This window comes from Callospermophilus lateralis, chromosome 7 (genome assembly GCF_048772815.1).
Source record: "Callospermophilus lateralis isolate mCalLat2 chromosome 7, mCalLat2.hap1, whole genome shotgun sequence".
Classification (NCBI taxonomy): Eukaryota; Metazoa; Chordata; class Mammalia; order Rodentia; family Sciuridae; genus Callospermophilus; species Callospermophilus lateralis.
Window position 1 is genome coordinate 1,348,883 of NC_135311.1, and position 19,421 is coordinate 1,368,303.

Here is a 19,421-nt window from a genome sequence, read left to right on the forward strand (position 1 = left end):
CCCCTGGAGGCCTCCTTCCAATATCCAAAGAGAAAACAATTTTTGACCATTTCTGCCACTTCTCTTTTATTCTACTCCTTTTATTTGTTGACAGGTCAATAACGCTTTCTTCAGATTTAGAACAGGAAGTAGGTAGGGGTGGGAGACAGATTATTTTCATGCCCTATTTATCTCAACCTAGGATATGCAATACAAAAGAGGAGTGGTACCATTTACCCACCCACCCAGGAGAGTCCCAGTGTGTGAAGGCACAGCCCCCAAATCAAGTCTTACCAATCTCATTCCACTTAGTTCTGTTCATGGATTTTAGCCTGTGCTGCCTTGTAGGGCTATAGTTTTTAGAGGGACTATAACTATGAACTGGTGATGATGTGTGTTTTGAGGAGCCAGAGTAATTACTTTAGCTAAGACCATTTCTCCCCCAACTCTTCAACTAAGCTATAAACATCTCAAAGAACTGTGGCACTACGGAGCTTCTTAGCTTTTGACATGTTCATTACCCAGTATTTTGCCCTGCATACTATAGATGCTCAATAAAAATATGTGGGTAGTGATGGTACTGGCCAATTCCATGGAAAATCCAAACCACAGTGACAGGAATAGGGGCCATTGAGTGACCAGAACATGAGGGAGCAGACCAAATGTCAATGAGCAAACTGATCTTTAATTTGCTGACCTGGAAGGCTTGCTCTTCACTGTGGGCATGGGCAATGGCTATTTACAAAGATCACTGTACAGTATTTACAACAAGATGCTAGACACAGCATCCATTTGGATAGGCAAAGGTGGGGTAAGACGCAGCTGGGGAACATAACTCTGAAATCAAGTGCAAGCAGAAATCTGAAGGTGTGGATACAGAGAAGAGTAAGGGCCAAATCATAATGGAGGCTGGTGAGGTAGATACGAGGGAGGAAGAAAAATTATCAACCTATGGTACAGAGATAGGAGAAAACACTGGAACATAAAAATTATGACTTTGAGTTTAAAGGAGAAAACCTGCCATAAGCTACCTCTCTGAGAATAAAAAGGCAGTTAGAACCTTTCCAACCAAATCCTAAGCTTCCCCTACCAAAAAGCAAACCCATTTTAAATTTCTGGACAGAGGTCTGAGAAGGTAAAAAAGATACACAGAGATAGACTCTTAAAGTGACTTAAGATTGATAAATTACATCAAGAAAGACACAGACAATGAAAAAAATAAAAGAATAAAACCTCAGGCATAGCTGTGTATTAGAATCATTCTATTGGCAAGTCATCTGTCCTCACCTCATCTTCCCCAAAGTTCCTTCCTTTACCCCCAAATCTCTGAATTTTAATTATTTTAATTTCAATTAAGGAGTAGAATTGGAATGAGGATGGAAAGGGGGGGGGATGCAATCTAAAATTCCACCTCACTAGTTTAGTTCCCCTCCTTATCCTATACCAGAACATCAGGGCTTGAGTCGTAGCCAGGGGCAGATTAGGGTGAGAATAGACAGGATGGAGGACACAAGACCACAAAGCCCCACAACCCCAGGGCCACAACGCCAGAGGCCTAGTTTGTCCAGTGGAATGAAGAGATCGCAGGCATTTCTGACCACATCCAGCAGAAGCGGGGGATGCCCACGAAGGACCCGAGCCAGGAGCAGGACCCGGAGCCGAAGCTTCAGAGCCAGTTGGGGCAGGCCTCCTCCTGGAGTCCCTGGGCCCCCAGGTCCCCCAGGTTCAATCCCTCCTGGGACTCCTCCTCCTCCAGAACCCTTCATTCGCCGGCTACCAGCTGAAGACTCTTGTTCCATCAGTAAGCGAATCTCATAAGCATCACGGCTCAAATTCATGATGAGAGAAAACAGATAGTACCTGAGATACACAGGGCAGAAGGTCAGAAGGGCACGCATACCTACTTAACATGTCCAACATACAAACATTTACTTCTCACACAGAGCAAAGGGATTATACATTAGAATATCAGAAGTGAATGTTATAATCTACTATTAGAAATGTCCTCCCTTCAGGATATTATGCTGATTGAAATAGCTAGACACAGAAAGATAAATACCACATGATCTCACATACATGTGGAAACTAAACAGTCTAATTCATAGAAGCACAGAATAGAATGACAGTTGCTAGAGGTTTAGGGGTAGAGGAGATGGGAAGATGTTTGTCAAAGAGTATAGAGTTTCTGTTATGCAAGCTGAGTACGTTCTGGAGCTCTAACATATAGCATGGGAACTATAGTTAATAACATTGTTTTACATATTTAAAATTTGTCAAGAAGGTTTATTTTTCCTTTTTGATACTGGGAATTGAACCCAGAGGAGTTTTACCACTGAGTTACATCCCCAGCCATTTTAATTTTTTATTTTGAGACAGGGTCTTTCTTTGCCAAGGCTGGCCTCAAACTTGTGATGTCCCTGCCTCAGCCTCCTGAGTTGTTGTTGGGATTACAAGCATGTACCACCATGCCCAGCTAAGAAAGTAGATCTTAAGTGTTTTCACTATTGGAAAAAAAAAAAAAAAGGTCACTATGAGGTAATGAAGAATATGTTAACTAGCCTATTGTGGTGATCATTTCACAATGTACAATACCAAACACCACGCTGTACACCTTAAATGTATACAACTTACATTTGTCAAGTATATCCCAATAAGAATAAGAAAAGAAAAAGTCCTCCTACCTTTCTGTAACCAGTATGTGTTTGTGTGCACCTTAAAATTCAGTCTTAAAATTCATTATAATGAAATCTTTCAACGTCAACCTGAAATTACACTTTTAAGGCAACCCCTTAGCCTATACTATATTCAACTTTTGCCCTATAATAATGCAAACTTAGGCTGGGTGCAGTGACACATGCCTGTAATCCCAGTGGCTCAGGAGGCTGAGGCAGGAGGATAATCAGTTTAAAACCAGCCTCAGCAATTCAGTGAGGCTCTAAGCCACTCAGCAAGACCTTATTTCTAAATATAAAAAAGGGTTGGGAAGGGGGCTGGGATTGTGGCTCAGCAGTAGAGTGTCCCCCTAGCACGGGTGGGACCCAGGTTCGATCCTCAGCACCATATAAAAATAAAGGCATTGTGTTGTATCCATCTATACCTAAAAAATAAATATTTTTAAAAAAGATTGGGAATATGGCTCAGTGGTTAAGCACCACTGGGTTCAATCCCTGGTATGTATGTATGTATAAATAAATAAATAAAGCAAGCAAGCAAGCAACAAACTTGTTTTCAAAGAACAAACTTTAGTTACTGGAGAGACACATACATATTATAGGTCAGCTAAATCCAGTTCTTTTTTTAAAAAATGTTTAAAAAGAGGCCTAAAGGTTTTAAGTAATTGCCAAATGTGTTAAGATCATAAATTCCTTAAGTACAAAATTTGGTTTTGATTGTTAACCCACTCTGACAACATTGGTCTGTACTCAACAAATCATCCTACCTCCAAAATATATCCTGAATCTAATAACACTGCTTTAATCTTTTGACTATTCTCTCTATAGCCATTTGCCCCCCAACAATTTCATTTCATAAAGTAGTTAGCATAAATATAAATCACATCACTACTCCTGTCCTTAAAACGTTCCACAATTTCCTTCCTATCACATTTACAATAAAATTTAGATACCTTAAACAGGCTTCCAGACTCAACATATCTGGCCTCTGCCTCTCTTGAACCATTCTTTCCTCAATCGCTATGTTCCAACTATGTTGGTTTCCTTCTATATTTCGATCCCATCCAGATTGTTCCCGTCTTAGTGCCTTTGTATTATCTACTTCCTGTACCTGGAATCTTCTCTCTTGAAAAACTTCACATGGCTGACTCATTTTTGCTCTTCGGGTCTGAGCGTAAATGTTATACCTTCAGAGAGGGTTTCCTTGACCTTCAGTTTAAAGCAGTGAGCCATTTACTATCTACCACATGATTCTATTTCAATTTTCTTCATAACACTTGCCATTATCTGATATTCTTCTTATTGTCTGATCTGTCTCCCTTATTACACTGTACGTTCCATAGGAAGGAGGACCTTGTTTGTCTTTAACCACTTTATCCCTGTTTCTAGACCAGTGCATGCAATATAATATGAGCTTAATAAATATTTGTTGAATAAGATGAATAAATATAGCATATACACTCTTCTAGGGAGTTGCCTTTCTTCTTCTTTTTTTTTTTTTTTTTTTGTGGTACTGGGGATTGAACCTGGGGCCTTGTGCATGGTAGGCATGTACTCTACCAACTGAGCTACAACCCCAGCCCCGGGAGTTGCCTTTCAATATCACTCCAGTCATGTCTCCACTCTCACCATCATAAACCATTTTGGAGTTGTGACTCACTGAGAAAGATTAAAAGCAAGGCGGAAATGGAGATGGAAAAATGCTGATATAATGAAAAAGAACAAGGCCAATTGTAGGGAAACAAAAGACAAATAGAGATGATATGTACAGTTATCCCTCAGAATCTGAAGGGAATTTGTTCTTGAAACCTTCTCCCTACAGATACCAAAATCTGCACAAGTTCAAGTTTCTCACGTAAAATATATGCATAGTATTTGTGTATAACCTATGCATAATCTCTTGTACACTTTAAATCATCTCTAGATTCATTATAATACCTACACAATGCAAATGCTATATAAATAATTATTATACTATATTGAGGAACAATGGCAAGAAAAAAAGTGCATACATGTTCAAAACAGATGCAATTTTTTTCCCCTAATAGTTTTTGATCTGTGGTTCGCTGAATCTGTAGATGGGGAATCAACTGTAACAGGAAGATTTTTTTTTTTTTTTTTGGTACCAGGGATTGAACCCAGGGGCACGTAACCAATTTTATTCTCAAATCATATTTCACTTCACCCACTTAGTCCATGCCAATATCATTTCTTGCCCACAATTGATCATCTCCTCCCCTTTTGCTTCACTATAATCCATTTTCCACATCACAGCAAGATAGGTGTTCTTGGCCAGTCATGATGGTGCATGCCTGTAATCCTGGTGGCTTGGGAAACTGAAGCAGGAGAATTGCAAGTTCAAAGCCAGCTTCAGCAACTTAGTAAGGCCCTAAGCAACTCAGAGAGACTTGTCTCAAAATAAAAAATAAAAAAGGGTTGGGGATGTGGCTCAGTGGTTAAAGCATTTCAGGGTTCAATCCCTGGTAACAACAACAAAATGTTCTTTAAATACAATTCAAGTCATGTCAAATCCCTTTTTTAGAATCCTTCAATATGTATGTAGGATACAATTTAAACAATAACAACAACAACAACAACAAAATCTTACCTCAAAGGCTCTGAATAAGACTGGCTCTTATCTCTCAACTTAAATTTATGCCCTTTACTCAATACTATTCATCATCTAGCTTTTTATTCTTTACTGCATATGCAATTTTCTGTTTGGAAAGACCTTTTCTGCTGTTTGTTTTGTCTAACTACTATTCCGACTTCAAGTTTGAACTAAAATATTACTTTCTCAAAGAATTCTTCCCTAATCCTTGAATCTAAATCAGCTCCCCTTGATACATTCTCTCATAACACCCTGTACTTTTCCATAAATATAGGCAAGTGGTTGTTTTAATATGGCTCTCCCGTTAGATGGGAAACTTCATGGGAATTGGTACTACATCATGGAAGAGCATGTGTCTTCCATGTGCCCACATTTATTTTTCTCTGACAGTTTAGGATCTAAATGAAGATTTGAAACCGAGTGATTAAGACACATATAACTGTCTTTGGTATATAGCTTCTCTTTGGGGAATTGGTTCAGGACACTCCTTGGATACCTAAATCCTACCAAACTCCACAAATGCTCAAGTCCCTTATATAAGCTGGCATAATATTTTTGTTTTGTTTAGTTAATTTTTAGTTATAAATGACAGTTATAAATGATGTACTTTGACACATCATACGTACATGGAGTATAACTTCCAAGTATTGTAGTTATATATGATATGGAGTTACAATGGTCATGTATTCATATACAAACATAGGAAAGTTATGTCTGGTTCATTCTACTGTCTTTCCCATTCCCATCTCCCATCCTTTGCCCTGTTCCTCCATTAAACTGGCATAGTATTTGCATATAACCTACACATATCCTCTTATATACTTTAAATCGACTCTAGATCATTCTCTAATACTTACTACAATGTAAGTAAGAGATGCTATACTATATTGTTTAAGAAATAATGACAATCTGTAGATGGGGAATCAACTGTAACAGGAAGATTTTTTTTTTTTTTTTGGTACCAGGGATTGAACCCTGGTACCAAAAATACAGATGCATTTTCAATCTGTGGTTGGTTGAATTTGAGGAACCCATAGATATGGAGAGACAACTGTGCTCTGGGAAGATCCTGAGAGATTTTTTCTCTTAAAAGGCAAGCTATGTAGTATGGAGGCTACCAAAGGTATTTCAAGAAAAACGGGTAACAAACCTGAATGAACGCTGGGCCCACTTTTCCTGATCCACATGGGGAGCTAGTCCAGACTTTCCGGCCCATAGGACGTTGTCACAGGCAAAGTACAAGGCTCGATTGAGGTGACTAACAGTGATGCAGAATCTCAGGACAACGTCTGATAGGTGCACAGCTCTTTTGGCTGATTCAAGGGCGTCTGCTGAGTTGCCCAAGCGCAGAACTTGTGGAGATAACAAGGGAACACAAGGATTTGGAAGTAGAGTCAGAAACAAAACACAACAAAGAGAGGTGAAAGTTGAACAAGTGATAGTAACAAGGATTTCTGAAAAGAGCAGAACAGTTCATTATTCTTTACTTCAACTTTCAGTCCTAGTTTTCTCAAGTTTGCTCTATTTTCTTCAACCCTCCCTTACTTCCTTATGCCTGCTCTCATCTCAGTTGGACACATTCAGAGAATAAGTGCAAAGTCAAACGAGGGAGAAGTGGTGAAAAACAGGAGCGGGTCAGCGGGAGAGCATTGAGGGTGGAGGCTGGGCTCACTCACGCTTCCTTCCGAGGCTCAGATGGCCCTCCAGTCGTCGGATCTGCTTCTGCAGCTCGGGGCTGGCCCCGTGTCTCCGCAGTGCGTGGCCGAGAAGCGAGCAAGCATACTGGGCGGCCCTGGAGGAGAGGCGAAGTGAGGGGGACCCTCCCTCCCCTCCCCTCGAGGCTTCGGGACGGCGCCGCTGCTCCTCGGCACGCCCACGTCTCTCCGCGACCCTCCGGGCAGGGGAGGAGAGGCCTGGCGTCAGAGGAGCCGACCAGGGTTGGGAAGGATAATCTAGAGCGTGAGGTCTCGGCGGGGACGGCCCGAGGCGCCGGAGGGGCAGGGTCCCGGCGAGCGCGTCCGCCCCGTGTGCACGCACGACGCGGAGGGGAGACACGGGACAGCCAGTCTCCTGGGTGAATAAGACAGGTCCAGGCTCCAGGCGGAGACCACAGGGAGCGGGGCCAGGCCCTCGGGTGACAGCACGGTGGGGCACAGGGAAACGGGCGTCTCCTCAGCTCTGGGCAAAAGCCCGGGTCGCTGTCCACCGCGGGTGAACGCTCCGCGTCCCGCCCTGGCCTAGTGGGCAAGCTGTTGATCACATGTGGAAACACCCCCCCGGGCGGCCGCCCCGCTGGCCCACTCGTGCCTCAGTTTCCCCATCTTTCCTGTGAGTAGGAGAAGAATCATCTCCTCACAACCAGCTCAAGCCTGTGCCTCACTGTCCGTCCGGGCCCCCGTAGCCGGAGTTGACCCTCGGGGACCCCCGTACCTGCAGTGACCCCGCCTCACGATAATGTTCTTCTGCCCACCCTTCCCTATTCCTAATTTGGCCGCACCTACACAGCCGCTCGCGGGCCTGGCTCTGAGCACTGAAGCGGACCCAGGCGTCCATGACAGCGGCAGCCCCGCCTCCACTGTCCTCTCCCGCCCTAATCCCAGCGCCCCTTCACGCCTCCTAGGCGATCCAACGGTGCCTCGCGAGGGACACACAGCATCGGCGAGAAAGCGAATGGAGCCGGCCCTGGAACGGAATTTCAGGACGCCAGCGTTGATCTCGTGGCCTACACTTCCGTGTGGTGGTGCTTCTCGGTCAGCGGACCCCTGATGGGATGGTCTCTATCCCTTAAACACGCCTCCAGCAGCACTTCGAGGTCTAAATATTCAGGACCCAGGCCGGGGCCTGGAGGCACGCAGGCGGGACGGGAAAGGCGCCGCTGCGTGCACGCCCTGGCCGCGGGGTAGAAGTGGCGGCGGGCGGACTCCGCGGACCGCCCCACGCGCGCACACTGCCGCGCGCACGCGACGCTCCGGCCGAGTCCAGTAGTCTAGGCGCTACAGAGGTCTTGGCAGTACGAGGTCCTGACTGATCCAGCTGTCCAGGTGGGAAAGGGCGTGATTAGCACCAGATCCTGGGTGTCCTCCAGAACAGATAGAGCGTCTCAAGGGACGACATCCGCAGTAGCCCTCTTCAGGTCCTGAAAAGGCGAGCGAAGAAGCAGCCAGCGACCAGAGCTCACTGCTGCAGACCCCACTTCCTCCTCCCCAGCCTTCCCTTCCAGGCCACCATGTCTGCTGGCAATGGCACCCCTCGCGGGTCAGCAGTGGGGGAGGAGATATGGGCGGGATCAGGAGTGGAGCTGGAAGACTCAGAGCTACCCACTTTCTCAGCTGCAGCCAAGGTCCGAGTGGGGGTCACCGTTGTGCTCTTTGTTTCTTCAGCTGGCGGGAACTTGGCCGTGCTGTGGTCTGTGACACGGCGGCAATCCAGCCAGCGCCGACCCTCTCCCGTCCGGCGACTCTTCGCCCATTTGGCAGCTGCCGACTTGCTGGTCACTTTTGTGGTTATGCCCCTAGATGCTACCTGGAATATTACCGTTCAGTGGCTGGCTGGGGACATCGCATGTCGGACACTTATGTTCCTGAAACTAATGGCCATGTATGCTGCAGCTTTCCTGCCTGTAGTCATAGGACTTGACCGCCAGGCAGCAGTACTCAACCCGCTTGGACCCCGCTCAGGTGCAAAGAAACTTCTGGGGATAGCCTGGGGACTTAGTTTCCTGCTTGCCTTGCCCCAGGTGAGTGACTTGGGAATATGGGCTGGGCCGGAGAGAATTTGATTACATTGTATGAGCCTTGGGTGTCAAAAAAGAGTGCCATTGGCCACATTAGCCATTAATCTTCCTTGGGGGAGCCTCTTATCTCTTGGACAAGTTAAGATCATTTGCATGTTAATTTACATCTGGTAAAAGCCTACTTTTGAAAAGCACTACCCCATTATAGGGGCCTCTTCCTTTAGGTTTGCTTTACTGAACATGGCTTCCACCTCCTTCAGGAGATTGGTGCAGAAAAACTCTAGGGTAGGGAGGAAACATGGGAATCTACTAAGAGGAGGGAAGTCAGGGGCTTTGGGTAAAACTTGGAGATATTCATTCACAGATTCAAAAAAATACATGTCATCTCTTGATACTCAAATGCTAAGGATATAGCAACAAAAGTTCTGTCTTCAGAAAACTTATAACCCGATGTGATGGAACATGCTTGTAATCCCAGTGACTCAGGAGGTAGAGGCAGGAGGATCCGAATTTCAAGGCCAGCCTCAGCAATTTAGCAAGACCCTGGCTCGAATTAAAAGAAATAAAAGCACTGGGAATGTAGCCCAGTGGTAAAGCCCTGGGGTTCAATCCTCAGGACCAAAAAGATAGATAGATAGATAGATAGATAGATAGATAGATATAGACTCATGCAGGAGACAAATTGGGCTGTTACACTAGAGTGTGCAGTCAAAAGTATTATGCTAAAGGTAAGGAGTTAAAGAACAATGACGAGTGTCTGACCAACTTTTGCAGTCTGAAAAATTTAATTCTTGAAAAATAGAAAGGTATTAAACAGGTTAAAAAAGGAAAAATGCTGAAGATGGAGGGTGGAGGATCCCAAGAGGTTGCTACTCAGGGAAGTACTAAATTCATATTTTATTCTGAGAGCAGTGGAAACACTAAAAGAAGAATGACATAATCAGTTTTATAATTTTTTTACTCTGGCTTTACTGTAGAATGGGTGTTAAAACTGTAAACAGGGGAGCATCCAAAGTTGAGTACTGGTTAATCCAATCTCAATTCTGTAGAAATCTAGAAAAAAGCTAAATGTTGAGCAATTCCTTCAAAACAAAAACCACTAACCAAGAGACTGTAGAATTAGGACTATGTCAGGAGACCGAAAAGGGTCTATGACTTCACTCTGTGGAATAATGCATTATAGTCGGATTTAAGGTTTGATGTTTAAATTCTCAAATATTAGAAATTTAACTATCAAAAGTCTGACTACAGTACTAAGGGACACACACGCAGGCAAGCAGGCACGCACACACACAATCTTCCAATGATGTTTCAAACAGGATCTTTACCACCCCAAACAATAAGAAGCCTGCAGGCTAGGAATATAGCTCAGTGGTAGATTGCCTGCTTTACATGCTAAACATAATAGGTTCATTCCCTGGCACCACACAGAGAATTAAGAGGCCTGTTGCCATAGGGCAATAGAAATTGGGTTTGTTTAAATAAAAGTTTAGATGTGGGGGATGACTGTTATTATTGTATTGTTTGACTCTTTTACTTTGCTTTTTTTCCCCTCCCAAGTCTAGGCTCTACCACTACCTACCTTATGCCTTTGGCTGAATCCCTTAAAAATCCATGCTTGCACAAGATGATGAAATAGTAAATGAATTCAATTCTTTTTTGAAGTTTGGCAATCTGATAATTGCAATCTTTGTTTCAATGGCAAATCTGTAGTGACATATATATATGTTAAAAAGATGATTAGTCTTTTGAATAAAAATTCTGTACTGTCCATATCTTGTATTGAAATATGAGTTTCCCTAAAAAATTATAGTGTGATGTAAGAGTAGAGAGGGAGTATTAGGGATAGCTAGAACTTCCTTTTTTTTTTCAGGTTCAAAGTTCCAAGTTTTAAGTAGTTGAAAAAAATATTTCTATTGTAGGTGGTGTGTTAATATATAAAATATAAAATAGGAGAGAAGCAAGGCTATGGACCAAACTTGTAAATTTCAAGGGCTTTGACTATTTTTACAGTCCTTCTCATAATTCTCAAAGTTCCTCATGTTTGCTGAACTCACTTTCCTAAAAAAGGCTGAGTATCTAGGAATCTGACACCTACTGGGCTTACCTCTTATCAAACAGTGACTCAATTTACATTACTAGAACAAAGGTATTCTAACCCTGCAACTGTAAACTGAAAACTATTCAGTTCAATGATTCAACCCAAACCCCAGCAACTTACCAAAGAGAGGAGTCAATAGCATTTGGAAAACATTAAACTGCCAAGGCAGGAGGATCACAAGTTCAAAAACAACCTCAGCAACTTAGTGAGGCCTTTGCAGAATAAAAAACAAAAAAGGGCTGGGCATGTTGCTCAGTGGTTAAGTACCCCTGATACCAAAAAAGAAAAAAAAAAAAAAATTTACCACAAGTATACCAGAGAAGCCATGAGGGTAAAATGGTGGTGTTACCATTCTTTCATAAAGTACAGTGTTAAGCTAGTATTTGAAAAGGCAGGACTCTCTTAAGTTCCAGGATTTTAACAAGTTGCATGCTAAGCACCCTATTCAAGCTTAAGGGAAAGACCGGCATTTTCAAGATACATTTCTCACTGTTTTAAAGTGGTACTATGGATGAACCACTACCCAGTGCTGTTCTATTCCACCTGGAATTAATAACGATTAATTGGGAGGAGCTATTGTGACACAGGTGAGTAGGTTGGATGGTGTGGGAACCAGTTCTAATAGTCTCAACTTCATTCCAGCTGTTCCTGTTCCATACTGTCCGCCGAGCTGGCCCAGTCCCCTTCACTCAGTGTGTCACCAAAGGCAGCTTCAAGGCTCAATGGCAAGAGACCACCTATAACCTCTTCACCTTCTGCTGCCTCTTTCTGCTGCCACTAACTGCCATGGCCATCTGCTATAGCCGCATTGTCCTCAGTGTGTCCAGTCCGAGAACCAGAAAGGGGAGCCAGGGTGAGACTTCAATTCCCAGGCCTTAGTCCTATTCCCAGAACTGTTGTCTCTAGCTTCATTTATTTATCTACCTAACAGCTATATATCAGCCACTAAACCAAAGTAAGATGCTAACCATATCTCTAGCACCTGACACTGGAGATAAACTTTATTGAATGCCTTCAATTCTAAATTGCCTCTAATTCAGTTGAGTAAACTAGGCAGAAATTAGAGAAAAAGGTCATCAGTGTTCTTTAACATCCTCAAGTCGACCTGTAGACCTGGTAGCTTCACCTAACAGCATCTCAAAGCAAAACCTCTCACCAAGACAAACTAATCTCTCACCATCATGGTGGCAAATGCCTGTAATCCCAGCTACTAAGACAAGTTTGAGGCCAGCTTGGCCAATTTAGTGAGACCCTGTCTTAAAATATAATTTACAAGAAGGTCTGGGTATGTATTTCTGTGATAAAGTACTTTCCTAGTATGCAGGAAGCTCTAGATTCAATCCCCAGTATCACAAACAAAAACACCTTTCTCAAGCATGTCTGTCATGTCTAGAAGGTGATCAGATAGTGCCAGGTTGGGGAGGGTAAGAGGTTTTACATCATTCTCTTCCTTGGTGGTGAGGGTTCCATTTCACTGACTGCCCTTCCATCAATTCACCCTACACTCAGTTCAGAAGCTGAGTAGTTCTGAATTTCAGTATATTTTCTAAATTCCCAGCCCCTGCTGATGAATTTACCCTACGCCGCTCCTTAGACACTCGCCCCCGTGTTCGACTTCGGGCCCTGCGACTGGCCCTCCTTGTTTTGCTGACCTTCGTCCTCTGCTGGACACCTTATTACCTACTGGGTCTGTGGTACTGGTTCTCCCCCACCATGCTAACTGAAGTCCCTCCCAGCCTCAGCCATATCCTTTTCCTCTTTGGCCTTCTCAATGCTCCTTTGGATCCTCTCCTCTATGGAGCCTTCACCCTCGGCTGCCGGAGAGGGCACCAAACACTCAGTAAAGACTCCTCCCAGGAAGGAGGGTCTGGGAGAATGCCCCAACAGGAGAGTAAAACCCTCAGACAGCTGAAAATGCAAACAAATGTGACATCAAGAAGAGGAGAAACAAGAGAGACATTCCTATAACATCCATTTTCTTACAACGGAGTATAAAGAATAGTCATTACTCTCTAATACCCTAAGAACATCTCTCTGCTGCCCCTGCTTTTTTAGCTTCCAACAAAAGAAGTGCTGAGAAGATCTGTGTTTTGACCTGAGACTTGAGACTGTGTCTAAAGCAGAAACTCACAGAATTCAATCCTTAATAGAAGTATCTCCACAATGACCCATATTGCCTTACTGTAAATAGTGCATCAGAGCTTCACTACTAGAACATGAAAGTAATTTTAAATGTAGAAAACCAAAAACTAAAAAGGGACATTTATTCATGACTCAAAAGAAACAGTAAACAGGATAACAGTTTAAATATAAACAGAGTGATTTCCACTTCAGCCCTATTTGTTGACGGCTTGCATAGCCAAATGGAATCTTGGAGAGACCACCTGGACAAGAGAGGAACTGTCAACGACGTCTCCGGTCTGGACTCCTGCTGCGCCTTCGGCCACCTCTAGGAAAAAAGAGGAAGGCAGGGAATTCATCATAGGATATAATAAAATGTCGTTGTTCAGTTTTATTCATGTTCCCTTCACCAACAGTGTCTGCCCTCTCCATTTTACCTTCTCTTGCCTTTGGGTGGACCTCGAACAAAACACCAATCTACGCTGATCTGCTGTCCCATCAAATCCTGGCCATTGAGTCCTTCCATAGCAGCCTGGGCCTCTTTGTATGTTTCATATTCAACTAGAGTATAACCCTGAGTAAGTGAAAAGTAAGATGTTAAAACCTTCCAGTTTTACCAAGCATCAAGTATCCTCATCCTCAAATATAAATTCATACTTAAACAGAAAAATCTAAAAGCTTTACACAATGAATGTACATCGTATGTCCCTACTGTACACAGGTGTCTGTTTTGTTTGTCTCCGTCTCTTTTCTTTGTCCAACAAAATCAATTTCCTATGTCATTTTATTTGAATCGCAGCAAACAGAACTACCAAGGCTAAGGGGAAAGGAAGGCAATAAAGGGTCGCTTAAGATACCTTCAGGTATCCTGTCCGCCTATCCAGGTTAAGGTGGATGTTTTTTATTTCGCCGTATTCTGCAAATTTGTCATGAATGTCTTCTTCAGTGGCTTCCTCATGGACTCCAGTGACAAAGAGAATCCAGCCTTCAACAGCTGTTGGGGAAGAAAGGGTGGCTGTATGCGCGCCTGGGACAGGGGAATGCAGTCAGCGCAGACTCCGGAGTGAGTCTCATCCGGGCGGGGAGCTCGGGTTTTAACTGCCCACAGACCCGCTCTCCGCAGGCTCCACCTTACTCACAGCGTTGTGGTCCGGGCTCATCGCCGTCCTGCTCCACACTGTCATAGTCCTCTCGCATCCGCGCTCGGGACCCCTCTTCTATAGAGAACACAACCAGATCACCGGAGACTCTCCCCGGAGTCCCGGGGGCTCAACTCCGCTCCCGCCGACAAGCCTCTCGACCTCAAGTCCCCACACTCACCTGAACCGAAGCCGCGGCCCTTCCTTTTCTTCGCTTTTTCTTTAAGTTTGTGGATACTCTCTGAAGCCCCAGAGGAGAAAGGATGGGTAACAAAGGAGTCATTTATGACAACTGTATCCCAACACGCCGAGGGCGTAAGCCGCCGCCAGGCTGTCCCCTCCCGGGCCCGCCCCGTTCCTTCCGAAGGGGGAGGAGTCTCTCTCCGAGACCGCACTCCCCGCTCCCATCCGTCCGCCCCAGGACCTTTTTCCTGTTACACTCTTCTCTCGCACCTTCCCCGCTTCCCGTAGCCGCCTCCACTGTCCTCACCGTCCCCATCCTCATCCATGGCGAAATCCTCGCCTCCGGCCTCATGAAGATCCAGCACGTCAGCCATCTTGCCTCTGTACTAGCGCTCGTCCAGACCGCCGGGGAACTAGGCACCTCGGCAGGCTGTCGCAGAGGGGAAAGGTCGCCAAGCTGACCAATCACAGCCCACCTTTAAGTCCCGCCCTCGGCGCGGTAATAATACGCACTAAGGGCGGGCCTAGTTCAAAAAGATGCCGGAAGCATTTGGTAGCCATCTTGGCAGGTCACGAGCTGAGACCAGCTGCATTGGCAGGGACAAACTAGGAGGAGTCAATGGCTTCCGTTTAATCTTGAGACCGGGCCTAATTCCTTGCTGAAGGGCAGCTTTCATTCCAAAGTAGAAAATGGAAGAATTTAAAAGTTTTTTATCTTAAAAATTGTAGACCTGTACCCTGTTCTGAGAAGCACCCCATCCATGATAGAAGCCTTAAAAAGAAAAGAGACGAGGTTCAGATCAGGGCTCGGGAGGCAGCTCCGCGGTAGCGCGCTGGCCTAGCAGGTGTGAGACCCGGGAATCACATCTCACGCCGCAGAAAAAGTTTAGCTGCCCCAGGCCGGAGGCTGAGGCTGGAGGATCACAAGTTGGGAGCCAGCTTCAGCAACTTAGCGGGGCCCGGAACAACTCGGTGAAACCCTGTCTCTAAGTAAGTCATAAAAAGGGCTGGGGATGGGGCTCAGTGGCTAAACGGCCCTGGGCTCGTCCCTGGACAAAAAAAAAAAAAAAAAAAAAAAAAAACAGAAACAAAACACCTCCCAGAACGGACCGCCAGCCCCGAATTTCTTCCCAAGAAAACCAACACAACAAGGCTGTGGTTGAAACCGGGCTGTAGGGGATGAAACCAGGGGCGCTTTACCACTAAATACCTCCTCAGACTCCTTTTTACTTTTTATTTGGAGACAGATCTCGCTAAATTGCTGAAGCCATCCGCATACTTAATCCTCCTGCCAGCCTCCGGAGTCTCTGGGATTACAGTAGTGGGCTAACCATGCCTGGATAATTTTTTTTTTTTTTTTAAGGTATATCTTTCAAACGCTCCCTGCCACCCTCTGGAAATTAAGGAAGGAAAGGCATGGCCTTAAATAAAATAATGTCTTTAGTTCTTGATGATGGAACAGGTGTTCTACCTTCAAAAACCTAGGAGTTGAAGTAAAACCTATATTGCCCCCAAGTTCTGGAATCCTTATGTACACCTTCAACAATAGCAGGCTGCAGATTCACTTATTAATCAAATAGTTATGCCTATATGTGTATCTAATATTAGAAGAAGTGCTGGCAAGAGGATAAATAATTGCATTGATAGCACTCACTATATATAGTACACTATGAAAGTGATAACTGCTATCATAATGGCAGTATCAGGAACGTTTCTGGAACTAAGAGGGTTTAGCGTTTTAACTGGGCCTTTTGGAGATGAGTAGTTTTCCAGGCAAAACAGTTATATAAAGCAATTGTAGGGCAGGGGATGTGGCTCAAGCGGTAGCGCGCTCCCCTGGCATGCCTGCCGCCTGGGTTCAAGCCTCAGCACCACATACAAACAAAGATGTTGTGTCCGCTGATAACTAAAAAATAAATATTAAAAAATTTTAAAAAAAGCAGTTGTATACATTACATAGTCTAATCTTTAAAAGTCATCTGGTTACATTCCTACTTTAAAAGTCCTTCCCTTGATTTTTGTTAAGGTCTGTAAACAAGTCAGGATGGCACCTGGTATTTTGCCAAGAAATGTTTGAGTCTCTAAACAAGCCTGCATGGCGCCTGGCAAAATGCCAGAGGGAGTGGTTTGTGAAGTAACAAAAGGGAGCCATTAAGTGTGGAGATTCCTTATTGGTTGACTGCTATATCTATTTTATGCTAATTAGATAAGCTGTGTAAAATGTATAAATACCACTCCTATCCTACAATAAAGGGCTCCTACTCCTGCTGTATCAACGTACACAAGTTATTCGTCACCCCCCCCACCCCCCACCCCCCGTTATTTTGCTGCAGCCAGACTGCGGCAGATTTTGTTGCACTTAGAATAAAATTAAAACTTACATAGTTAACTGTCCCTATGTCTCCAGTTTTGTCACCTGAGATTCTCCCTCATCCACTAAGCCCTTCCTATACTATCGCTTAACTCATCTCTGGGCATTTGCAACTTTCTGTTCCTGATGCTTTCCCTCCAGCCCTTCACATGCCTGGCTCAACCTCATTTTTTAGGTCTGAATACTACCGTCACTAAGGGATTTTCTCTCTTTTCTTTGTGGTACTGGAATTGAACCCAGGGGTGCTTAACCACTGAGGCGTATCCCCTGCCCTTTTATGTTTTATTTTGAGGAAGGCTCTCACTAAGTTGCTTAGGGCCTAAATAAGTTGCTGAAGCTGGCTTTGAACTTGTGATCCTCCTGCCATAGCCTCCCAAATTGCTGGGATTACAGGTGTGTGCCACTACACCAGGCACCAAAGGGGTTTTCATCCTTCTAGGACTAAAGTCTGTTTTATTTCCTTCACAGCACTTAAACCAGAATCTTTAATTATCTTGTTTACTTTCAACCTTGTGTATTGCCTCTTTTTTTTCCCCATTAGCTTGTAATCCTTTTGGCAGAGATGCTTAGTTAGAATTATATCTGCAAGTTTATCCCAGTACCAGGCTCATAGTGGGTATATGGTTCATACTTCATGAATGGATAAATATCAAATGGCAAGGAGAAGGAAAACTGCTGATTGGTAAAGACTACAGAAGGTGGAACCCAGTTCTAACAAATGTCAAACAGCAATAAATTTGGGGGCAGCATTGTTTTTTTTGTTGTTCTCTGCTTGGATATCTCTCTCTCTCTCTCTCCCCCCTCTGCCTGACTTAAGTAAATAAGATTTGTCACATTCCTCAGCAAACTACCTATTATCTGTAGGAGAAATGAAGACCCAAAATAATGTGGATGAGAGACAGAGAGACAGAGAGAGAGGATGTTCTGTACTTGAATTTTACTTTACTGTCACTTTATTTTCCTTTATAAGAAAATTCTCCTACTGGGTTTTTTGTGTCTAACTTTAGGTTTCCTCTTGTCAGGACACATCTACAGAGGTTTGGAGCTTCAGGTTCCTACTCTCCTGTGACAATGTCACAGAAAATAATCTAATGACCCATTAGGTTTTAGCAAAAAGGAAGAGCATTGTTAGTGAGTGAAAGGTGAAGGTAGACATTCTCAGAGAGTGAGCAGCAGTCTTGGGCTCTTCTTTGAGGGGGAAACTTTGTAAGATATCAGTATAGGGTGGTGGCCTGTGGATGGTTCTGGCCTGGTGATAACAAGATGGTTTTTGGTGTCTGGCCATTCTCAGGATCTTTAGGTCGATGATTCCTCTGTCTAATCAATAGATGATGTTGGGAATGTAGCTATGTTATAGGTGTCTTAAAATATTGTATCTCCCTTTATTTATTCTAAAAATACATGTACTAGTATTACATAGGCTAAATAACAGTGTCAGAGCAATTTTCATTAAGAATGAATTTACAGTAACTAAGATTTTTGAGTCAATTTACAGTAGCTTTAAGATTTATAGATCTCTTAGGGTTGGTTGGAACTGTGGCTCAGTGGTAGAGCACTCACCTCATATGTGCAAGGACCTGGGTTCGATCCTCAGCACTACTTAAGAATAAGTAAATTTAAAAAAAGGTATTGTGTCCAACTACACCCCCCAAATTAAATATTTTTTTAAAAAAGATTTATTGGGGCTGGGGATGTGGCTCAAGTGGTAGTGTGGTTGCTTGGCATTATCGCGGCACTGGGTTTGATCCTCAGCACCACATGCAAATAAAGATGCTGTATCCGCCAAAAACTAAAAAATAAATATTAAATAAATATTAAATATTCTCTCTCAAAAAAAAGAAAAAAAAGATTTATAGATCTCTCAAAATTGGGAGTGTCAAGCCTAAGGGAAAAAACCAGCCTGGGGAGAATAAAAAATATCTGAGAAACTTTAGCAAAATGCTTCCAGATTAAAGTTCCAGTCTATTTTTCCTTCCCTTTTTGCCTCTTTCTATTTCTCTTGTATTTCTTTTCATTCCCACCTCACAATAACCCCAGTGCCTTGCTCGGGCCCCATTTCCTAAGTGTTCCACCACTTAGGGTAGCATCCCAGGCCAGAGACCAAGTTTTTAACCCCTGAGCCTTTAGAGACGTTTAAGATACAAACCATGACAATTTTCGAGCATTGAGTTGTGTTATTGTTCTTTTACTTTGTGTTATTAGTTTATAGGTTTATTGCATTGTGCATTATGTCTAAATGTCGCTTGTACTGATTTCTGCTTTTTGAAATCATTAGAGGTCTCCTTGTCACCTAGAATAAGATCGATTTTGAAAAAAAAATCTATTATTTATCATAAAAAAGGTATATCAAGCACCCCCCAATCAAGTTCAATGTTCAGTATATAGTAAAAATTGTTTTTTTAGTGAACATGAACACTAAGTAATTAAATATTAATTTATCTTGTGTATTTTTTCAAAGTCTCTCTGTCATTGATTTTTATGATTTTATTTATCAGTCGGTCTCCTAGTTTA

At 43.5% G+C, this 19,421-nt stretch overlaps 3 protein-coding genes across 4 annotated transcripts; 1 reads left to right on the forward strand and 2 right to left on the reverse strand.

Annotated features, from left to right (window-relative positions):
• Positions 1 to 644: 644 nt before the first annotated feature.
• On the reverse strand, positions 645 to 8,508 carry Pex11b (peroxisomal biogenesis factor 11 beta). Its single transcript, XM_076861656.1, has 4 exons — positions 7,760 to 8,508; positions 6,939 to 7,054; positions 6,413 to 6,614; positions 645 to 1,839 (listed from the first exon to the last, which is right to left on the reverse strand). The coding sequence occupies exons 1-4, from the start codon at positions 7,813 to 7,815 to the stop codon at positions 1,431 to 1,433; spliced, it is 783 nt and encodes a 260-aa protein (XP_076717771.1). The 5' UTR covers positions 7,816 to 8,508; the 3' UTR covers positions 645 to 1,430.
• On the forward strand, positions 7,760 to 13,143 carry LOC143403602 (gonadotropin-releasing hormone II receptor). The gene is made up of 3 exons (XM_076861655.1): positions 7,760 to 8,998; positions 11,739 to 11,949; positions 12,655 to 13,143. Exons 1-3 carry the CDS (start codon positions 8,489 to 8,491, stop codon positions 13,062 to 13,064), a joined length of 1,131 nt encoding a protein of 376 aa, XP_076717770.1. The 5' UTR covers positions 7,760 to 8,488; the 3' UTR covers positions 13,065 to 13,143.
• Positions 13,144 to 13,341: 198 nt separating this feature from the next.
• Rbm8a (RNA binding motif protein 8A) lies at positions 13,342 to 14,971 on the reverse strand. 2 transcript variants are annotated; one of them, XM_076861658.1, is made up of 6 exons: positions 14,847 to 14,971; positions 14,538 to 14,597; positions 14,357 to 14,431; positions 14,075 to 14,211; positions 13,655 to 13,791; positions 13,342 to 13,545 (listed from the first exon to the last, which is right to left on the reverse strand). In XM_076861658.1, the coding sequence occupies exons 1-6, from the start codon at positions 14,911 to 14,913 to the stop codon at positions 13,500 to 13,502; spliced, it is 522 nt and encodes a 173-aa protein (XP_076717773.1). In that variant the 5' UTR covers positions 14,914 to 14,971; the 3' UTR covers positions 13,342 to 13,499. The 2 variants fall into 2 exon arrangements, with proteins under 2 accessions (XP_076717773.1, XP_076717772.1); XM_076861657.1 differs by having other exon boundaries at positions 14,357 to 14,434.
• Between the last annotated feature and the right edge of the window lie 4,450 nt (positions 14,972 to 19,421).